Source organism: Scyliorhinus canicula, chromosome 14 (assembly GCF_902713615.1).
Source record: "Scyliorhinus canicula chromosome 14, sScyCan1.1, whole genome shotgun sequence".
NCBI classification, from domain to species: Eukaryota; Metazoa; Chordata; class Chondrichthyes; order Carcharhiniformes; family Scyliorhinidae; genus Scyliorhinus; species Scyliorhinus canicula.
The window spans coordinates 102,661,636-102,685,107 of record NC_052159.1 but is presented as its reverse complement, the minus strand read 5'-3'; the positions used below and the strand labels follow the sequence as shown (position 1 = coordinate 102,685,107).

Sequence of the window (23,472 nt, the reverse complement as noted above, 5' to 3'; positions counted from 1 at the left end):
AGATAAGAGACAGGTGCTAGAGGAGCCCCTGGGGCTAAGGGAGGTGTTGGACAGTACAAAGGGTATGAAGTCGGCGACGGCACTGGCGTCTGATTGCTATCCGGCGGAAATTTATGAGAAGTTTGCGACGGATCCGGCGCCACATCTCGAGGACATTTAATGAGGCATTGGAGAAGAGGGAGCTGCCAGAGACGATGACGCAGGCAACGATCACGTTAATACCGAAAAAGGGGAAGGACCCGTTGGAATGTAGGTCGGAGACCCATATCGCTGTTAAATATAGATGTGAAACTGCTGGCTAAGTTGGTGGCAGGAAGGATGGAAGGTTGTGTCCTGGGTTGCGGAAGACCAAACAGGCTTCGTAAAGGGCAGGCACCTTTCTAGCAATATAAGGAGACTGTTAAATAGGATTATGACCCCGTTGGGAGCTCAGGTACCGGAGATAGTGGTATCCATGGATGCGGAGAAGGCATTTGACCGAGTGGAGTGGCGGTACCTGTTGAGATCCTGGGAAGGTTTGGGCCGAAGTTTGTTGCATGGGTGCGCCTATTATACGTAGCACTGAGAACGAGTGTGCGGACCAATGACATGGGTTCACGGAACTTCGAATTACACAGGGGAACAAGGCAGGGGTGGCCGCTGTTGTTGCTGCTGTTTGTGCTGGCTACAGAGCCTCTGGCAAGGGGTTCGGCAGAGTGGCAAGGGATTACGAGGGGACGGAGGAAGCATCGAATGTCGCTCTATGCTGACGACCTACTATTGTATGTTTTGGACCAGCTGGAAATCATGGAGGATCACGGGCTTGTTGGTGAGGTTTGGAATGTTCTCGGGATATAAATTAAATGTAGGGATAAGCGAAGTGTTCCGGTGAATAAGTTGGGTCGGCGAGCGATTTAGGAGGGATGCCATTTAAGGTGGCTAGAGATAGGTTTTGGTACTTGAGGATTCAGGTGGCGAGGGAATGTGCGATACTTCGCAAATGGAATTTAACAAAACTGGTGGAGGAGTCTAGGGAGGGTCTGAAGAGGTGGGATACGCTGCAGTTGACTTTGGCGGAGAGGATCCAAATGGTAAAGATGAACATTCTGCCAAGGTTCCCATTTATTTTCCAGACACCTCAGATTTTTATACCGAAGGTCTTCTTTCAGAAATTGGACACAATTATATTGAACTTTGTATGGCAGGGTAGATGCCACGGGTAAAGAGGACGCTGTTACAGAGGCAGAAGCAGCAGGGAGCATTGGCGTTGTCGAACCTGCTACATTACGAGTGGGCAGCGAATGTGGAGAAGATGACAGCACGGTAGCACAAGTGGATAGCACTGTGGCTTCACAGCACCAGGGTCCCTGTCTGCAGAGTCTGCATGTTCTCCCAGTGTCTGCGAGGGTTTCCTCCGGGTGTTCCGGTTTCCTCCCACAGTCCAAAGACGTGCAGGTTAGGTGGATTGGCCGTGCTAAATTGCCCTTAGTGACCAAAGGGGTTAGGAGGGGTTATTGGGTTACGGGGATAGGGTGGAAGTGAGAGCTTAAGTGGGTTGGTGCAGACTCGATAGGCCGAATGGCCTTCTTCTGCACTGTATGTTCTATGTTCTATGAGGCGGTGGTGGGAAGGAGAGGGGAAGAATGGGTTAGGATGGAGGAGGAATCCTGGAGGAAACCAATGGCATTCTGCAGTTGGAAGGATGGGCAAAGATGTAAAAGGAGGTGGATCGCACAGTTCATAAAGGATGGGATCAATACATTGAGTCAGGATTCTAGGTCGGAAGATCAAGGTGTAGAATCAGTTTGGGTGGATAATCAGCAAGGGACAGCAAAAAGCAGCAGTAATATAGGACATGGTATAATTTAGGAAATTAAAGCTGCATATAACAAGGGTGATATAGTAATCACAGGGATTTCAATCTATACATAGACTAGGTAAACCTAATTCGCACTAATGATGAGGACGACAATTTCATAGATTGTACACGAGATGGTTTTCTAAAACAGTTGTTGAGGAACCAACTGGAGAAAGGGCTACCTTAGATCTAATATTGTGCAATCAAAAAGGGCTCATTCTAAAGGACCCTTTAGGGAAGAGTGGCCATAATAAGATAGAATTTTAAATGAAGTTTGAAAGTGATGCAGCTCAATCTGAAACACGGGTATTTAATCTAAACAAAGGAAACTGAAGGTATGAGGGACGAGTTGAGCTGGGGTAGATTGGGGAAATTGCACAAAGGTATGACAGCAGATCGGCAATGGTTAGCATTGATAAATAATTAATTCATGACTTTCAACAAATTTAATTCCTTTAAGGTACCGAACGCCAGTAGGAAAAATGATCCTAACATGGCTAAGAAGAGAAGTTTGAGTTTCTATCAGATCAAAGGAAGAGGCCTCTGAAATTATCAGAAAAGTGATACGCCTGAGGATTGGGCACATTTTAAAATTCAGCAAAAGAGAACCAAGCAAGTGAAAATAGAATATGAAATTAAACCAGTGATGATGAACATAAAAAAGACTGTAAAAACTTCCTCAGAAATATAAAAAGGAAAATAAGTTAGTCAAGGCAAATGTCGGCCAATTACAGACAGAGGCAGGAGAATTTATAATGGGTAATGAGGAAATGGCAGCGAAACTAAACAAATATTTTGTGTCTTTCACCACAGAGGAATGACAAAAAAGCTCCATGAAATACTGGGGAGAAATTAGTATGAGTAAAAAAATAACGCTGGGGAAACTAATGGGGCTGGAAGATCATAAGGACCCGAGTCTGATGGTCTCATCCCAGAGCACTGAAAGAGGTAGTTGGAGAGGTGGATGCATTGATGTTCACTTTTCAAGGAAGTTTCTGGAATGCGGTCAACGTATTGGGATGGTCGCAAATGTGAAAAATGTGCAGGGGAGCGCGCGCGGGCGGGGGGAGGGAGCGCCAATGGAGTCAGGAAATACCTTTTTGCACGATTTCAGGAGATGGGGAGCGATATCTCTTTTTTTTAAATAATTTTTATTGAAGAAATTTTTCAAAATACAAACATTTTAACCCCCCCTACATTTAAATTTAAATTATATCAAAACAAAGTCAAACCCCCCTACTTAACAAAAAAAGTCCCCCCCACCCCCTACTCGCGCGTCCCCCCCCCCCCCCCCCCCCCCCCCCCCCCCCCCGCCGGCGAACCGACAGTCAGACCTACTTATCATTTCTGGCAGTGTCCTCGGGCAGGCCTTGCCCGTGCCACCACCGCTACCGTACTTCCTTCGTTGTTTGTCCCCCCTCCCCCCCACCTCCCCCCCCCCCCCTCCCTCCCGCCCTCCCCTCCCCTCCCGGGTTGCTGCTGTCACGACCTCAGTTTCTATCTCTGATCTAATAGGTCCAGGAAGGGTTGCCATCGCCTGAAAAACCCCTGCACCGACCCTCTCAGGGCGAATTTGATCCTTTCCAATTGGATGAAGTTTGCCATGTCGTTTAACCAGGTGTTAACACTTGGAGGCCTTTCGTCCCTCCACTGAATCAAGATCCTCCTCCGAGCCACCAAGGACGCAAAGGCTAATATTCCAGCCTCCCTCGCCTCCTGTACCCCCGGTTCCACCCCAACCCCGAAGATCGCAAGTCCCCATCCTGGCTTGACCCTGGACCCCACCACTCTCGACACCGTCCCTGCCACCCCTTCCAGAACTCCTCCAGTGCCGGACATGCCCAAAACATATGTGCATGATTCGCAGGGCTTCCCGAACATCTAATACACCTGTCTTCACCCCCGAAAAACCGACTCATTCTTGTCCCCGTCATGTGGGCTCTATGCAGTACCTTAAATTGAATGAGACTTAGTCTCGCACATGACGACGACGAGTTGACCCTCTCCAGGGCGTCCGCCCATGTCCCGTCCTCTATCTGTTCCCCCAGCTCTAACTCCCACTTATCTTTCAGCTCCACTACTGGTACCTCCTCCACCTCCTGCATAATCTTATAGATGTCCGAGATCTTCCCCTCCCCGACCCAGACCCCTGATAGCACCCTATCACTCACCCCCCTGTCGGGAAGCGCGGGGAACCCCTCTACCTGTCGTCTGGCAAATGCCTTCACTTGGAGGTACCTGAACGTGTTCCCCGGGGGGAGCCCAAATTTCTCCTCCAGCTCTCCCAAGCTCGCAAACCTCCCCTCTATAAACAAGTCCCTCAGTTGTCTAATACCCACCCTCTGCCAGCTCTGAAATCCCCCTCCTGTATTTCCCGGTGCAAATCTGTGGTTCCCTCTTAATGGTGCCCCTATCAGACCTCCCACTTCCCCCCTGTGTCGCCTCCACTGCCCCCAGATCTTGAGGGTGGCCGCCACCACCGGGCTCGTGGTATACCTCGTGGGAGGGAGCGGCCATGGTGCCGTTACCAGTGCCCCTAAGCTTATGTTGCCGCAGGACGCCCTCTCCATGCGCTTCCAGGCTGCCCCCTCCCCTTCCATCATCCACTTTCGTACCATCGATGTATTTGCCGCCCAGTAATATCCTGAAAGGTTGGGTAACGCCAGCCCTCCACTATCCCTACTCCGCTCCAAAAAGACCCTTCTAACTCTAGGGGTGCCATGTGCCCACACATACCCCATGATACTACTCGTTACCTTCTTGAAAAAGGCCCTGGGGAGGAAGATGGGCAGACACTGGAACAAAAACAAGAACCTCGGGAGGACCGTCATTTTAACTGACTGCACCCTCCCTGCCAGCGACAGCGGCACCACGTCCCACCTCTTAAACTCCTCCTCCATCTGTTCCACCAGTCTAGAAAAGTTCAACTTGTGGAGGGTCCCCCAGTTCTTTGCCACCTGCACCCCCAAGTACCTAAAACTTTTAACTGCTCTTTTGAAGGGGAGCCTCCCAATTCCCTCCCCCTGGTCTCCCGGGTGTATTACAAAGACCTCACTTTTCCCCAGATTTAATTTATACCCCGAAAAGTCCCCGAACTCCGCTAGTATCCCCATTACCTCCGGCATTCCCCCCTCCGGGTCTGCCACATACAACAACAAATCATCCGCATAGAGCGAGACCCGATGTTCCTCCCCTCCCCTTGTCAGTCCTCTCCACCCCCCTGAACCCCTCAGTGCCATCGCCAACGGCTCAATCGCTAATGCAAAGAGTAAGGGGGATAGGGGACATCCCTGCCTAGTACCTCGATGGAGCCCAAAATATTCTGACCTCCTCCCGTTTGTTACCACACTCGCCATCGGAGCTGAATAGAGCAGTTTTACCCACTTGATAAATCCCTCCCCAAACCCAAACCTTTCCAACGTCTCCCACAAGTATTCCCACTCCACCCTGTCAAATGCCTTCTCCGCATCCAGCGCTACCACTATCTCCGCCTCCCCCTCCACTGCTGGCATCATGATCACGTTTAACAATCTCCGGACATTTGTGTTAAGTTGGCATCCCTTCACGAACCCCGTCTGGTCTTCATGGATTACCCCTGGCACACAGTCCTCTATCCTGGTTGCCAGGACCTTTGCTAACAGCTTGGCGTCAACATTTAGGAGGGAGATGGGCCTGTAGGACCCGCACTGGACCGGGTCCTTGTCCCGCTTCAAAATCAAGGAGATCAGGGCCTGCGACATTGTTGGGGGCAGAACCCCCCCCTCGCGCGCCTCATTAAAGGCTCTCACCAGCACTGGACCCACCAAGTCCACAAATTTCCTGTAAAACTCCACCGGGAACCCATCCGGCCCCGGCGCCTTCCCCGCCTGCATCTGGCCTATCCCTTTAATTAGCTCCTGCAGCTCTATCGGCGCCCCCAACCCTTCTACCAGCTCCTCCTGTACCTTTGGGAACCTCAATTTGTCGAGAAAGTTCTTCATTCCCCCTCTCCTCTTCGGCGGTTCAGACCTATACAATTCCCTATAGAAGTCCCTAAAGACCCTATTCACCTCTTGCCCCTTCTGCACTACGTCCCCACCCCTCTCTCTCACTCCCCCAATCTCTCTGGCTGCATCTCGCTTACGAAGCTGGTGTGCCAGCATCCTGCTCGCCTTTTCCCCATACTCATACGCCGCACCCTGCGCCCTTCTCCACTGCGTTTCCGCCTTCCTAGTGGTCAGTAGGTCGAACCTGGCCTGCAAGCTACGCCGCTCCCTTAATAGCCCCTCCTCTGGTGCCGCCGCATATTTCCTATCTACTTCTAGGAGCTCCCCCACCAGCCTCTCCCTTTCCTGCCTCTCCTTCCTCTCTCTGTGTGCCCTTATGGAGAGCAGCTCTCCTCTAATCACTGCTTTCAAGGCCTCCCAGACCGTCCCCACCTGCACCTCACCTGTGTCATTCGTACCCAGATAGTTCACAATGCCCGTTCTCACCCTTCTGCACACCTCTTCGTCCGCCAACAGCTCTACATCCAGGCGCCACAACGGGCGTTGATCCCGCGCCTCCCCCATTTCCACGTCCACCCAATGTGGTGCATGGTCCGATATCGCAATGGCCGAGTACTCCGTGTCCTGCACTCTCGGTATCAGCCCCCTGTTCAATACGAAGAAATCTATCCTAGAGTACACTCTGTGGACGTGGGAGAAAAAAAGAATACTCCCTCGCCCTAGGCCTACCAAATCTCCATGGGTCTACCCCTCCCATCTGCTCCATGAACCCCCTTAACACCTCTGCCGCTGCCGGCCTCCTATTCGTCCTGGAACTCGATCTATCCAGCCCAGGGTCTAACACCGTATTAAAGTCCCCTCCCATGATCAGGCCCCCTGCCGCCAGTCCCGGGATGAGGCCCAGCAGGCGCCTCATAAAACCCGCGTCGTCCCAGTTCGGGGCATACACATTTACCAGTACCACATTCTCTCCCTGCAACCTACCCCTCACCATCACAAACGACACCCTCTTTCCCACCAAAATCGCCACCCCCCGGTTCTTGATATCCAAGCCTGAGTGGAACACCTGTCCCACTCACCCCCTTCTCAGGCGGACCTGATCTGCTACCCTCAAATGAGTCTCCTGCAGCATTGCTACATCAGCCTTCAGTCCCTTCAGGTGTGAGAAGACCCTTGATCTTTTAACCGGCCCATTCAGCCCCCTTACGTTCCACGTGATCAATCGGATCGCTGAGCGACCCGTCCCTACTCTCTGTCGATTAGCCATGTCTTGTCCCTTGCTCGCCCCGGGTCATCCCTCCTTTTCTGACCCGCTTCCCATAGCGATGCCCCCCACCCCCCCCCCTGGCTCTCCCCTTCTCGTCCCTGGTCTTTCCAGCAGCAACCCGGTGTCCCCCCCTAGCCCCCCCCCCCCCCCCCCGTCCCCCCCTAGCCCCCCCCCCCCCCCCCCCCCCCCCTGGCTAGGACCCCTCCTAGCCGCGATGTACCCAACATCGTACTCCCGAGAGTCAGCTGGTCTCCGCTGACCCGGCTGCTCCTGCCACATTCCGACTCCTCCCGGTTCACCCCATCTGCGCCCGTGAAAGATCCCGTTAAAACCCCAGAGAAAGACCTGCATAATCAGCCCACTCCCCCCCCGTCCCGTCTCCCCAACTTAACGATATAAATACCCAATGGCAACTAAATACATAAATACTTAACTACATACTTAAATAACAAAATAATTAACTAGCTATCAACTAACAGTGTGCTCAACCATCACCCTCCATCAAACAGTATAAATAACCACAGATAACCATAACCCGAAAAGAAAGAAAGAACAAAAAAACAAGCACCCAGAGGAAAAGGGTAAAAGGGATAAATAACTAAGGGAAATTGGAAACGGGAAAAAACACCCCATAAGAAGCCAACGACCCACAATAGAGATTTCAACAGTTCAAATATACAGAAACACCCAACAACTCGAAAGATATTCAAGATATTCAGAAAAGTCAACCGTTCGAGAAAAAACACCCCAAACAATCCACGAAACTGTTACCCAGTTCCGACCTGGCCTGAAAAAGAAAAGGGCCACTTGCTCAGTCAAGAGTCCCCAGGCGGCTACGACCGCCGGTGCTCCCAGGTTTTAGTTCGTGTCCAACTTTTCCTCTTGTACAAAGGTCCAGGCCTCCTCTGGGGACTCGAAATAATGATGTTGGTCCTTGTAGGTGACCCACAAGCGCGCCGGCTGCAGCATTCCAAATTTGATCTTTTTCGCGTGTAGCACCGCCTTTGTCCGGTTGTACCGGGCCCGCCGCTTTGCCACCTCCGCACTCCAGTCCTGGTACACCCTTACCGTCGAGTTCTGCCACTTGCTGCTTTTCTCCCTTTTTGCCCACCTCAGGACTTTCTCTCGATCACTTAGCCGCTGGAACCGCACCAGCACCGCCCTCGGGGGCTCGTTTGCCCTAGGCCTCCTGGCCATGACCCGGTATGCCTCTTCCAGTTCCAGGGGCGCCGGACCGGCCCCTTCCCCCATCAGGGAGCTCAACATCTCCGCCACATATCTCGGGAGATCCGACCCCTCCAGGCCTTCTTCCAGGCCCAGGATCCTCAAATTTTTCCTCCTCATCCGAGTGTCCAGCTCCTCGAAGCGGCTCTGCCACTTCATGTGGAGTGCCTCGTGCGCCTCCACCTTTGCCCCGATGACTGTGGCCTCCTCCTCCCTCGCGGTCATCTCCTGCTGCAGCTCTTTGATCGACGCCTCTTGGGTCGCCTGGGCTCCCACCAACCTGGTGGTCGTCGCGTTCATGGACTCTAAGAGCTCCACTTTCAGCTCCGTGAAAAAACGGAGGAGAGCGGCCTGCTGCTCCTCCGCCCATTTCTTCCATTCCTCCGATGCGCCGCCGGCCGCCATTTTGATTTTCTTCCCCCGCTTTTTTTGGGGAGCTGCTGCCGTTTTTCTTGCCGCTCCACTCCGGGTACCGACCATAAAATCGGTCTAGTGCTCCTCAGGGGACCTTCCCCCACCGGGATTCGTCTTTACTGCACCTTTGGGGCCCTCCAGTTGGCCCGAAAACACCTTTGTCGCAGGAGCTTCCAAGTGTGCGACTTAGCTAGTCATAGCCGCACCCGGAAGTCGGGGAGTGATATCTCTAATCTGGAATGTGCCCGTTTGTCCATTTGAGACAGTGTGGTAGATTTTGAGTCCAAAGACCAAGAGTCTGGTGACCCTCGGCAGCCAATTGTGCAGTCCATCAAAGTTCATTTTAATATGAAAAGTCAGTTCCCGAAGACTCCACACCAAGTACAGTTTATGTTTTAAGAGTTCTGAATCTAACATGCCTTTACTGGGCTTGACAGTAGGGTTTTTCTAGATTATTGTGAGGCTGGCAGGCAGTTAGGCCCTGACAAATGAGGTGGGTAGGGACAAGTGCACATGTCAAACAGGATTTTATACTGAATCAATATTTATTTTGACATTTTTGGCTTGTGCTTTGGAATTAGTATCAAAGTAATTTTCACATACAAGAGAGCTATTAAATTAATGTATACTGCTCTTATGAAGCCATTTCTACTTGATTGCAAAACTAATATTTGATTGTAAATTTTAGTCAACTTTTGTTTCATGGCTTGTTTTATTCAATGAAAAGTTAAATTAAAATTAAGTTTACAATACTGATTCATGTGCCACAACAAGTTGAACGGACCTTTCTGAATGGAATTCAGTTGGGGTTCCAACAGAAATTGTTACAGGACACCAGTGAGCCTGGTTGTTAACCAGATGACACTTCATTCAAAAGAAGCCAGCAAGATAGGAATAGTTTAAAACAAAATTTATCATGGGTGACAGTCTCACTGTTCAGGAATCAGAGGTTATTAGTCATGTATAACACTTGTGGTTCTTTGATAACTTGTGTTTTTATTCTTTTGACACTTCAGCCTTAAATGAATAGCCACATCGCACCGAACCACTGGATTGTGCAGTGACCTAACAATGTCAACAAGTAATCCTTTCCTTCTTGGCTTCACACCAAACTTTGAGACAATCAGTTGTGTCTGCTGAATGCTCTTGAAGAATTCAAATATACTCATTTTATAGAATGATTCAGATGAGGTTTGAAATTACCATTTTTAGTCCAGTCCAACCAGTCCCAAATTTTCTTCAGAATGGCAGGGATAAGTAAAACGGATGCAACTTCCCTGCTACTCAAGCATCTGTCAGGGTTTCCAAGAAATGTATCGAATATAGACCCAAAATCTTAGCAACACATCCAAGACCTGCAATAAAAAATCTCGCACTCTCTTCTTTGCTGCAGCCATCTTTTTATCCGTTCAACTGGCTATAGTTCTGAACCAGTCAGTACAGCATAAAAATCTCACTGCTGAAGAAACAAATTGAATGGAATAGCACAAATTTTGTGCAGTAAATAAGTACATGCTCCTGACACATTTAAGTGTTTGTTCTTCTATACAACATGAGGAAGAGGGGAAATAATGGATAGCTGACAATGTCAAAATGTCTCAACAGGCACAGGTCCTCACATGATCCAAAGCCGGTGTCTACACACTGATGCAAGGGACAGAGAATGTTCTAGTGTGAAGAATATCTTGCTCCATGTGGCAGGCTGGGGACAGTTCCAGTCCCCAGGGTCAGCAAGTGTGCAGGAAGTGTCTCCAGTTACAGCTCCTGGAAGCTCGTTTCAGAGCTGGAGAGGCGGCTGGAGACACTGTGGAGCATCCGCATGCCGGAGAGCATCATGGATAGCACGTATAGAGAGATAGTCACACCGCAGTCTCAGGCTCCGCAAGCAGGAAGGGAATGGGTGACCACCAGACAGAGCAAGAGTGTGAGACAGGTAGTGCAGGAATCTCCTGTGGCCATTCCCCTGCAGAACAGATATACCGCTTTGGATACTGTTGAGGGGAATGGCCTCTCAGGCGAAAACAGCAACTGCCAAACTCGTGACACCATGGTTGGTTCTGCTGCAGAGGGGAGGGGTGATAACTGTGACAGTGCAATAGTTATAGGGGATTCAATTGTAAGGGGAATAGACAGGCGTTTCTGTGGCCGCAAACGAGACTCCAGGACAGAAAGGGGACAGGACATTCTGGAGGGGGAGGGTGAACAGTCAGTGGTCGTGGTACACATCGGTACAAACGGCATAGGTAAAAAAAGGGATGAAGTACTGAAAGCAGAACACAGGGAGCTGGGAAGGAAGTTAAGAAATCGGACCTCGAAGATAGTGATCTCAGAATTACTACCGGTGCCGTGTGCTAGTCAGAGTAGAAATGACAGGATATATAGGATGAATGCATGGCTGAAGGGGTGGTGTCAAGGGGAGGGTTTCAGGTTCCTGAGGCTTTGTGACCGGTTCTGGGGGAGGTGGAACATGTACAAACTGGATGGGTTAAACCTGGGCAGGACTGGAACTGATGTCCTGGGGGGGGCTATTTGCTAGAGTGGTTGGGGAGTGTTTAAACTAATGTGGCAGGGGGATAAGAAGTCAGAAGGTAGTAAAACAGGGACAGAAACAAAAGGCAGTCAGGGGGAAAGTGTAAGGCAGAGAAGCCACAGTCAAAAATAAAAAAGGGCGACAGTACGAGGTACAGTAACTGACGGGAGCTCAGTCAATTGGCCCAGTAATACAAAAAGGAATAAAACGGGAAGTAAAAACATGAATTGAAAGCGACGCGGCTGGTTGTTACATGAAGATATAGGTTCAACAACAAGGAAAGTTAGGAGAAAAGTTAAGAGGAAAAATAACTTAGGCGAGGTTACTGATCAAGGTGTTAAGATTCAAAACAGAGGTATAAAAGCCAACATAAGTGTACTTTACCTGAATGCTCGTAGTATTCGGAATAAGGTAAATGAGTTGATGGCGCAAATCATCGTGAATGACTATGATTTAGTGGCCATTATTGAAACATGGTTAAAGGATGGTCACGACTGGGAGTTAAATATCCAAGGGTATCAAACTATTCGGAAGGACAGAGTGGATGGTAACGGAGGTGGTGTAGCTCTGTTATTTAAGGATGATATCCGGGCAATAGTAAGGGATGACATCGGTGCTATGGAGGATAAGGTTGAATCCATTTGGGTGGAAATCAGGAATAGTGAGGTGAAAAAGTCACTGATAGCAGTAGTCTATAGGCCACCAAATAGTAACATCATGGTGGGGCAGACAATAAACAAAGAAATAACGGATGCATGCAGAAATGGTACAGCAGTTATCATCGGGGATTTTAATCTACATGTCGATTGGTTTAACCAGGTCAGTCAAGGCAGCCTTGAGGAGGAGTCATAGAATGTATCCGCGATAGTTTCCAAGAACAGTATGTAATGGAACCTATGAGGGAACAAGGTCCTGTGTAATGAGACAGGATTGATTAATGATCTCATAGTTTGGGATCCTCTCAGAAGGAGCGATCACAATATGGTGGAATTTAAAATACAGATGGAAGGTGAGAAAGTAAAATCAAACACTAGTGTTTGTGCTTAAACAAAGGAGATTACAATAGGATGAGAGAAGAGGTAGACAGGGAGCAAAGACTTTATGGTGAAACAGTTGAGGAACAGTGGAGAACCTTCCAAACGATTTTTCACAGTGCTCAACTAAGGTTTATACCAGGGGTGGGCAAACTTTTCCGTGAAAGGGCCACATTCAGAAATTCACAATTTTAAAGGGCCGCATAGTATATTAAGTAAAATAATTACTTCACCCGGTTATGATTCTGGGCGCCTCATATAGAACATAGAACAGTACAGCACAAAACAGGCCCTTCGGCCCTCGATGTTGTGCCGAGCAATGATCACCCTACTCAAGTCAACGTATCCACCCATACCAGTAAGTAATCCAACAGCCCCCCCATTAATCTTTTAAAAAAAAAAAAAAAATTTTTTTTTTTTTTAAATTTTTTTTTTTAAATGACTTGGTGGGCCGCATAAAGACCTTTGGCGGGCCGTATGCGGCCCGCGGGTTGTAGTTTGCCCACCCATGGTTTATACGAACAAAAAGGAAGGACGGCAGAAAGAGGGAGAATCGACCGTGGATATCTAAGGAAATAAGGGAGAGTATCAAATTGAAGGAAAAAGCATACAAAGTGGCAAACATTAGTGGGAGACTAGAGGACTAGGAAATCTTTAGGGGGCAACAGAAAGCTACTAAAAAAGCTATAAAGAAGAGTAAGGTAGATTATGAGAGTAAACTTGCTCAGAATATATAAAATGACAGTAAACGTTTCTACAAATATATAAAACAAAAAAAGAGAGGCTATGGTAAATATTGGTCATTTAGAGGATGAGACGGGAGATTTAATAATGGGAGATGAGTAAATGGCTGAGGAACTAAACGGGTTTTTTGGGTCGGTCTTCACAGTGGAAGACACAAATAACATGCCAGTGACTGATGGAAATGAGGCTATGACAGGTGAGGACCTTGAGATGATTGTTATCACTAAGGAGGTAGTGATGAGAAAGCTAATGGGGCTAAAGGTAGACAAGTCTCCTAGCCCTGATGGAATGCATCCCAGAGTGCTAAAAGAGATGGCTAGGGAAATTGCAAATGCACTAGTGATAATTTACCGAAGTTCACAAGACTCTGGGGTGGTCCTGGTGGATTGGAAATGAGCAAATGTGACACCACTGTTTAAAAAAGGAGGTAGGCAGAAAGCGGGTAATTATAGGCCAGTTAGCTTAACTTTGGTAGTAGGAAGATGCTGGAATCTATCATCAAGGAAGAAATAGCGAGGCATCTGGATGGAAATTGTCCCATTGGGCAGACGCAGCATGGGTTCATAAAGGGCAGGTCGTGCCTAACTAATTTAGTGGAATTTTCTGAGGACGTGACCAGTGCAGTAGATAACGGGGAGCAAATGGATGTGGTATATCTGGATTTCCAGAAAGCTTTTTACAAGGTGCCACACAAAAGGTTGCTACGTAAGATAAAGATGCATGGCATTAAGGGTAAAGTAGTAGCATGGATAGAGGATTGGTTAATTAATAGAAAGCAAAGAGTGGGGATGAATGGGTGTTTCTCTGGTTGGCAATCAGTAACTAGTGGCGTCCCTCGAGGATCAGTATTGGGCCCAAAATTGTTCACAATTTACATGGATGATTTGGAGTTGGGAACCAAGGGCAATGTGTCCAAGTTTGCAGACAACAATAAGATGAGTGGTAAAGCAAAAAGTACAGAGGGTACTGGAAGTCTGCAGAGGGATTTGGTAGGTTAAGTGAATGGGCTAGGGTCTGGCAGATGGAATACAATGTTGACAGATGTGAGGTTATCCATTTTGGTAGGAATAACAGCAAAAGGGATTATTATTTAAATGATAAAATATTAAAACATGCTGCTGTGCAAAGAGCCCTGGGTGTCCTTGTGCACGAGTCACAAAAAGTTGGTTTACAGGTGCAACAGGTGTTTCAGAAGTCAAATGGAGTTTTGGCCTTCATTGCTGGAGGGATGGAGTTTAAGACTAGGGAGCCAATGCTGCAATTGTATAAGGTATTAGTGAGGCCACACCTGGAGTATTTTGTTCAGTTTTGGTCTCATTACCTGAGAAAGGACGTACTGGCGCTGGAGGGTGTGCAGAGGAGATTCATTAGGTTAATCCCAGAGTTGAGGGGGTTGGATTACGAGGAGAGGTTGAGTAGACTGGGACTGTACTCGTTGGAATTTAGAAGGATGAGGGGGGATCTTATAGAAACATATAAAATTATGAAGGGAATAGATAGGATAGATGTCGGCAGATTGTTTCCACTGGCGGGTGAAAGCAGTACTAGGGGGCATAGCCTCACAATAGGGGGAAGTAGATTTAGGACTGAGTTTAGGACGAACGTCTTCACCGAAAGGGTTGTGAATCTATGGAATTCCTTGCCCAGTGAAGCAGCTGAGGCTCCTTCGTTAAATTTTTTTAAGATAAAGATAGATAGTTTTTTGAAGAATAAAGGGATTAAGGGTTCTGGTGTTTGGGCCAGAAAGTGGAGCTGAGTCCACAAAAGATCAGTCATGATCTCATTGAATGGTGGAGCAGACTCGAGGGGCCAAGTGGCCTACTCCTGCTCCTAGTTCTTATGTAAGCAATTCACTTCAACAGTATCCTAGTTTCACAAACCTCCTCATCAATGTTGGATATTAATCGCCAGATTTTAGTCACCACATGATGCTAATGCAGTGCCCAAGCTGGACACTGCTGCCATCTGCAGGACTGACAATGATGAACCATGAATCTTAAATTAGTGCCCAAAAGAAAATATGTACAAAAAGTACTAAAATATTCCAAACCAATAATCAAGGGATTAAGGGTTATGGTGTTTGGGCCGTAAAGTGGAGCCGAGTCCACAAAAGATCAGCCATGATCTCATTGAATGGCGGAGCAGGCTCGAGGGGCCAGAGGCCTACTCCTGCTCCTAGTTCTAATGTTCTTATGTAAGCAATTCACTTCAATCGTATCCTTGGTTCACAAACCTCTTCATCACAGTGTTGGGTATTAATCACCAGATTTTAGTCACCACATGATGCTAATGCAGTGCCCAAGCTGGACACTGCTGCCATCTGCAGGACTGACAATGATGAACCGTGAATCTTAAATTAGTGCCCAAAAGAAAATATGTACAAAAAGTACTAAAATATTCCAAACCAATTTATTGATTTCAGCATGTGCAGAAACATGAACATTAATCCAATATTAACAGACATTCAATTTGAGCTGCAAAATCAATTGCAACTCAGTAACAACAGTAAAACACAAGGATGTTAAATGAAATATAAAAAAGCCTTACCATATCATCCGTCAACATTTTGATATTCAAGTTCTGCAGAAGAAGAAAATTGACAATATTTATCCTCAGAATAATAGATATGCACAAATGCTCACTCAAGAGATACGAGGAATATGACAAACACAATTAACTTTTGAACAAAATTCTCGATTTTAGCCATCCTATTGCCAATTTCCTTTCAGGTTCAGTGTTGGAGAATCATACACGAGTTACTGTAGCAATAAATAAAATGTTTGTGGCTTCATAGCATCCGATACATGTTGTACAGTACAGTCTTATGATCAGGATTTACAATCCTATCGTTGGTCTGAAGGTGAATCCCGTCTTTTAAAATTTACTCTTAATTTTCACAATTTCAGTTAAACCTTTAATAAGGTTTAGTAATGTAAACAGGTCGCTAATGAAAGCAATCTATTGCTCAATCATAATTTAAATAGTTTAAGGAAACAATTTTGGCACTGTATAGTTACACTTGATTAACAATCTTATTCTGCCACAATAATAAAAATGCTTTGCGTTCTCATGGGGATGCTAGCTGATGTTTGCAAAATGTTTAGCACCATTCACAATTCCTTCAGGCATTGAAGCAATCCATGTGACACGGTGATACTGCCTCACAGCACCGGGACCCGGGTTCAATTCTAGCCTTGGGTGACTGGGTGGAGTTTCCACGTTCTTCCAGTGTCTGTGTGGGTTTTCTCCCACAGTCCAATGATGTGCAGGTTAGGTGGGGTTACGGGGATAGGACCGAGGCAGGGTGCTCTTTCAAAGGGACAGTGCACACTCGATGGACCAAATGGCCTCCTTCTGCACTGTAGGAATACTATGTCCAAATGCAGCATTGTTCAAGTTTTAGAACATAGAACATAGAACAGTACAGCACAGAACAGGCCCTTCGGCCCTCGATGTTGCGCCGAGCAATGATCACCCTACTCAAACCCACGTATCCACCCTATACCCGTAACCCAACAACCCCCCCCCCCAACCTTACTTTTTTTAGGACACTACAGGCAATTTAGCATGGCCAATCCACCTATCCCGCACATCTTTGGACTGTGGGAGGAAACCGGAGCACCCGGAGGAAACCCACGCACACACAAGTGCCAGGCAACAACCATCTCCAAGAGAGAATCTAACCAATCACCTCTTAACATTCAATGGCATTACGATCGCTGAATCCCCCCCCCCCCACTATCAACATCCTGGGGGCTACCATTGACCAGAAAACTTGGCTGGATTTCCATATAAATACTGTGACTGGGTGGACACAGTGGCGCAGTGGTTAGCACTGTTACCTCAAGGTGCCGAGGGCCCGGGTTCGAGCCCGGCCCTCTGTCCATGTCGAGTTTACAGATTCTTCCCGTGACTGTGTGGGTCTCTCACCCGCATAACCCAACGATCGGCAGGGTAGGTGGATTGCCCACGCTACATTGCCCCTTAATTCGACTGCCAGAAGGGACCAGACAATCAAAAGAAGATTGAGAGACGATCAAGAGATAGATACATCATCCAGGACAAAGCAGCCCGTTTGATTTGACACCCCATCCACAAACTTTCAGTCCCTCCATCACCAACGCACAGTGTTAGCAGTGCTAACCACTTACAAGATGCTCTGCAGGAACTCATCAAGGTTCATTAGACAGCACGTTCCAAATTCACAACCACTACCATCTAGAAGGACAAGAGCAGCAGATGCATGGAACACCACAACCTGGAATTTCATCTCCCAATCATCCACCATCCTATCCTGGCTTCGAAATATATCGCCGTTTCTCCACCATCACTGGGTCAAAATCCTGGAACTCCCTCCCTGGCAGTACGTGGTACTCCGGTTTCCTCCCACAGTCCAAAGGTGTGCAGGTTGGGTGGATTGGCCATGATAAATTGCCCTTAGTGTCCAAAATTCTATGATTAACCTAGGACAAAAGTTCGGCACAACATCGTGGGCCTAAGGGCCTGTTCTGTGCTGTATTTTCTCTCTCTCTATTCTTCCTACTAAAGTGCACAACATAAAACTTTTCAACACTGTATTCCATCTGCCACTTCTTTTCCCTCCTCCTAGAATGTCCATGGCCTGGATTCTATGTTATTTGGACTATGTCCCCACGCCATCATAAAATGTGGGGACTTTCACGACAGAAAAACTGGCATGAAAGGGCCACATATTCCTAGCCCTGCAGGGGGCTAGCAGGGACCCGGCATAAAACTAGCAGCTTTTGCTGCAGATACCGGCCCCCGGCACTTCCGGGTCAGAGCTGCGCATACGCTCAGTGGCGGTCTCCAGCGGCCGTGTCGTGCTCCATGGCGGACTCAGATCGCGGAGCGCGGCATTAAAATAGCCCCCCCCGATTGGCCGCGCGCCTGACCCTGACCGCCCGCCCAAACATTGCCTGGCTGCGTATAAGGGCCTCCCTGCCCTCAGATCGGCCTTCCCCCGCCCAGGGTGGCCGTGGACCAAGTCCGCAGCCGCCACGCTAGTTTCCCGACCGACAAGACCACAAGTGGTCCACACCATCGGCACTTCAGTTGGTCGGGGGCGGAGAATGGCCGAGCGGGCCTCCAGCAATGGCCCCAGGTAGGTGCTGTGCGGTGTATTCTAGTACACTGCTTTTCGGGGCCCGCAGAATCGGGGAACCGGTCCTGATTCCGTGCGGGGAAATGGATTCTCCACCCCGGTGCCAGCGTCGGGGTGCAGAAAATCCAGCACCAGGTCCTTATGCAGCCTCTCTGCTTTTGTCCTTCATTGCTAGAGGGATGGAGTTTTAGACTAGGGAGGTTATGTTGCAATTGTATAAGGTGTTAGTGAGGCCACACCTGGAGTATTGTGTTCAGTTTTGGTCTCCTTACTTGAGAAAGGACGTACTGGCACTGGAGGGTGTGCAGAGGAGATTCACTAGGTTAATCCCAGAGCTGAAGGGGTTGGATTATGAGGAGAGGTTGAGTAGACTGGGACTGTACTCGTTGGAATTTAAAAGGATGAGGGGGGATCTTATAGAAACATTTAAAATTATGGAGGGAATAGATAGGATAGATGCGGGCAGGTTGTTTCCACTGGCGGGTGAATGCAGAACTAGGGGACATAGCCTCAAAATAAGGGGAAGTAGATTTAGGACTGAGTTTAGGAGGAACTTCTTCACCCAAAGGGTTGTGAATCTATGGAATTCCTTGCCCAGTGAAGCAGTTGAGGCTCCTTCATTACATGTTTTTAAGATAAAGATAGATAGTTTTTTGAAGAATAAAGGGATTAAGGGTTATGGTGTTCGGGCCAGAAAGTGGAGCTGAGTCCACAAAAGATCAGCCATGATCTCATTGAATTGCGGAGCAGGCTCGAGGGGCCAGATGGCCTACTCCTGCTCCTAGTTCTTATGTTAACACAACTATTCTGACATTGAACAACATTTTTTCAGATATTCAATTGTAGCATCATGATTTACTCATGTCTCTCAACCAGAAGCCATGCCATTGCAGTCACGTTGTGAAGACTGATGTCTCCAGTAATGTAACTCTTGCTGCACTGGCAATCGATTCCCTACCACGAAAGGTGTCTCCATAGCCTCGCTCAGATACACTCTGTCGGCCACTCAGCAACAACTACACTGCAGGGGTGGCTGCGGTCCTACTCACATGCGCGCAGAATGGATCCCCAATGTTGAAACTTCAACGCTATTTGGACACGGCTTCCAGAGGTGGCTTTTTAATTGGCCACGTCCAAAAGATTGCTTCCAACGTCTCCCTGCCACCTATACCTGATCCCAATCCACCAACTGAAATTGAACGTGGCATGGTAAAGTTTCAGCAGTTGGTAAATTTAATGCATTGCTGATGTAATTTCCAAATAGTATAATCAGTTAAAATGCTCGCACTTTGATTACAATGAGACAGGATTACGGAAAACTGCTTGGAATAGAATTTCAACAACAGAATGTGAAGAACAATGCTCAAGATCATAGACCGACTACACCTGCTCTGAGTATTGAAGGGGAGCAGGAACAATCAATATTCTACAGTGTGATACATGTTCTGCTTTCTGTTATCAGTCAAAAGTCTTAGCCAGAAGTACCAGCTTTATAAAGTGCTGCATGCACTGTGTGATGGCCAAGAATCTGAATAGTGCAAGAGAATTAAAGGGCATGGACATTTAAACAGCAGCACACCACAGGACATTTCAGCCTTATGTTTTCAATACTGCTATGAAGGAAGATCCAGAAACACTAAGTAGCACACACATACAATCTATCAGCACAATCTATCTGCACAATTTCTGACATGTCAGGGAGTATATAAAATGTTGGTCAGTAAAAGCTTCCAGCAGTAGCTCAGATCTTGGGGAAGGTATATGCCAAGGCATTGATACCAGTCCAAATTCAACCACGTCTGCAGACCTTCAACCTTCAACAATATTGCCTGTATATCACCACAGTATCTTTCGTCCTGATAGGGGGTTGTATCAGGGAGTGTTCTGGGTTTTGAAAAAATTTATAAACCATATCCTTCATGGTTTTGTTTTGAAATTGAGATTAGATCTCAGTTGGTTATTGCGCCTGGGGCAGGGAAGTTCCAGTTACCCAGTCTTATCCACACAAAGTTGGTGCAAGTTAGAAACTGTTCCTGTCCCTGGCACACAGTTTTGACAGCGTGGCCAGGTGGGCCGGAGGAGTTACCTTTGAGCTTCATGTTGAGATTTGTTAAATTCTTGTTTTTAAAGAGGGGTGCGGCCTCTCCCTATGAATTAAAGAATCGTCACCGGCCGCAGGCTCTGCGACCTATCTGAGAACTGCCCATGACCCACCCACTTCGAAAAACCCTGACATAGACCAATCACAGATTGATCATGCACCCCTTAAGCCAATTAAGAACTAGCCTCACCTCATTTCGGCAAATCAGAATGCAATGTAATCAGCAGAAGCTTTCACTGACCAAGTTAGAAACTGAAGAGCCAGCTGTCCACAGAAGTAGTTGTGGGACAGAACAGAGACAGTGTCAATCTGCACCCGAGGCTGAACTGGAAAACTAAAGAGTACACTAGCTAAATGTGCCTTTTATTGCTAAGTAGTCATCTACAACTTATCAAACTTTTCCTGAGTTACTTCACCTGTTGCCTATATGGCGAAAGTATCAAATTAACACAATAATACAGAGAATTTACACTGGGAAGTCATATGACCCATGGGGTTTGAAGTCTCAGATTATCTAGCTGAAGCAGTGGTGCGAGCTATTTATGCTTGGAGACCATTCACTGGTCACCAAATTTACAATAAGTAGACTGTGAATCTCCTACGTCCCAGAAGGGTGTTGTTTGTATCAGATTGTAAATAATTGTGCTGTAAAACTGGCCATTTACCTTTTAAGCTGAAAGGAAGTGGGGATCAAGAATAGCTCACTCGCATTTCTACCTAGGTACACGGTTAACATGTTTCTGTTGTCATGAAAAAGTAGGCAGAGGAAGTCATTTTTGAGATCTGTTTATCGGCTTCCCGACAAGTCAACAAATATCAGAGACAATCAACAATTTTGTGTTGTCAGTGGAGGGAAGCTATTGCTTTGCTTTGAGAACTAAATAGTCTAAGAAATGCTTCAACTTTCCTTGCATAGCCAGGGGAGGAAGAATCATCCGAACAGCCTTTACTATCTCTGATGAATTGAAGAAACTCACCAAATAAAGAAGCTGGAGGCAGTTACTTGAAGTTATTACTGGATGAAACAAGTGATACAGAAACTAATTGGAAGCAACTGTGGACTGTAACTTAGCCCAAAGTGGAATGGGTGTTAAGTATACTTGGGGAAAGTCACGTTCTGCAGTGTAACATGCAAGTTTCCGACAAAAAGAATATAGTGTTTAGTCAAGCGTTTTTTAAGTAATCTGTTGCAGTAAAAATCTTTAAAAGTTGAAATCATCTTGTGCTTGTGAACGAAAACAAAAATTTCTTCATAAAAATTATCAATCTCTATGTTGGTCACATCAGTAAAACCTCCTTCAACAGAATAAATCCAATAAAGGCAGCACCTTGCAGGCTTATGCAAACAATGTTTTTTGTGAAGGCATACATATAAACGGTTACTTTTCCCTAAAGTTTGAGGATTGTCCAACGGTGTTGTGCATCTCAGTCATTGCGACCAAGCTTGGAAATTTCCCATTCTAACTTTATGAGGTCCAAGAACGATAGGCTACAAGCAACAAATGAAATGCAAAAAATCTTTACAGTTCATGTGAACAGACAAAACTTATCCATATCGTGGAAACCATTTTCAACCTCTGTTCTGTGCAACTGGCAGAAACAAAATATGGAAATGTAAAACACGAGGTAATAACCAAGGGCACAAAAGGTATCACTTTTGTTTTTAAAGAGTCATTGCAAAGGAGTTAGCCCAAGCAATCTGCATTGTCGGCACAGTCATTAGAAATTGTATGGGTCTCAGTGAATGAATGTGAACTTCATCACTACCCTGAATGATTCTGTTGCTTACATGCAATTTAATACTTGAAATCTAATTTTATCAGCAAGAGCAACTTTATGGTTATGCCAAACTAGCTACATTTAGAAAATAACCAGCTGCTGCATATCACATATTTTCTGATGAAATTCTCACCGGTTATCAGCAAGTTAATCGATAAACAAATAAGTAGATGATTCACAGAAATAATGAAAGCCCAGTTTCAGCCAAACTCGGTAGAGTTAGGCGATCTTTGTTTGCAGAATGGGTGCTATTACGGGTCCCCATCATAGCTGGGTGAACAACAGAAGAAAAAGAGCGTTCTGCTGAGAGATCAACAAACTCTTGCATGACGCACTACCAAATTACATTGACAAGACTTATACACGAATAGCAGCCAAATGTGCTCCATAAGAGGGCAACAGGATTCCACGTATGCACCAACAGAGAACTGGAACATATAAAAATGTGTAAATCGAAGAAAAACTATTAGCAGGATTGCATTCCCTTTAAAACATTTATACAATTATACATTGAAGTCTTTAAGAGGTTGATTTATTGAATATCAAATTCTTACATCATGAACTTGAGATGAAGTATATGGCACTTTTACTATATATTAAATTTGGAAAAAGCAACGTACAATCTACAAATTTAATATTTAATTTAGAACGTACATTGCTTTCAGAATATATGGATTCTGAGAAAAGGATACCAGGAGAAATACTTCAGGAATTCTGCTGCGTCAATTAAATATTTTTTTAAATATTTGCAAGCCGCAAATACAAACTAATTTCTCCACTCCACAGATTTCAAGCATTAAATTAAATGCATTGCATGCAAGCAGCATAAAATAATCATTCAGCGTCGTGGCTGCAACAAAGTTTGCATCCATTCAGAGACTCATACAATTTTTGACAACTGTGTCAACAATCCAATACTCTTAAAGATGATAGATTGTTTAGGGCAGCTCCATAGATTGTTTAGGGCAGCTCCAAAGTGCTTTTAGATATAATGTATGTCTTTTGAAATTGGTCTCAGTAATTTCGGAAATCGTGTCTCATTCAATAAGGCACCAGACATGCTCTATCAAATTGATACTCAAAATGTCAGATTGCTCACTCAAAGTATATTTAAAACACAAGGTAATTAGTGCCACCATTTGTAGTTCATATGCTACTCCTCACAAAATCAACTGGACCTTGCAAATCTCACTTATAAATTTATGTAAAGGACATACATGGCACAGGATTCAGGGAAAATTAAATAGATTCAATTAAGCAAGGCCTGACCAATATGCATTAACAGACTGATCCAAAACAAACTTTTCAGCTCGTAAAAGGCGGCTGTTTCATACCTTTCTGGTCAAAATGTCACCATCTCAATTCATTTTTTAAAACTATAAAGTGTACCATTGTTTAGTTTTAGGCAACGCTTAAACCATTTATTACACAGAT

The 23,472-nt window shown here is 46.4% G+C and overlaps 1 protein-coding gene across 4 annotated transcripts in view; it reads right to left on the bottom strand.

Annotated features, from left to right (window-relative positions):
- The window catches only part of LOC119977295 (protein diaphanous homolog 3-like), a 729,004-nt gene that overhangs the window by 687,356 nt on the left and 18,176 nt on the right, over window positions 1-23,472 (bottom strand). For all 4 annotated transcript variants that reach the window (XM_038818049.1, XM_038818051.1, XM_038818050.1 and 1 more), the window contains exon 2: window positions 15,584-15,616. In XM_038818049.1, the coding sequence (XP_038673977.1) occupies window positions 15,584-15,616 (33 nt within the window). The remainder of the gene's footprint in view (window positions 1-15,583; window positions 15,617-23,472) is intronic.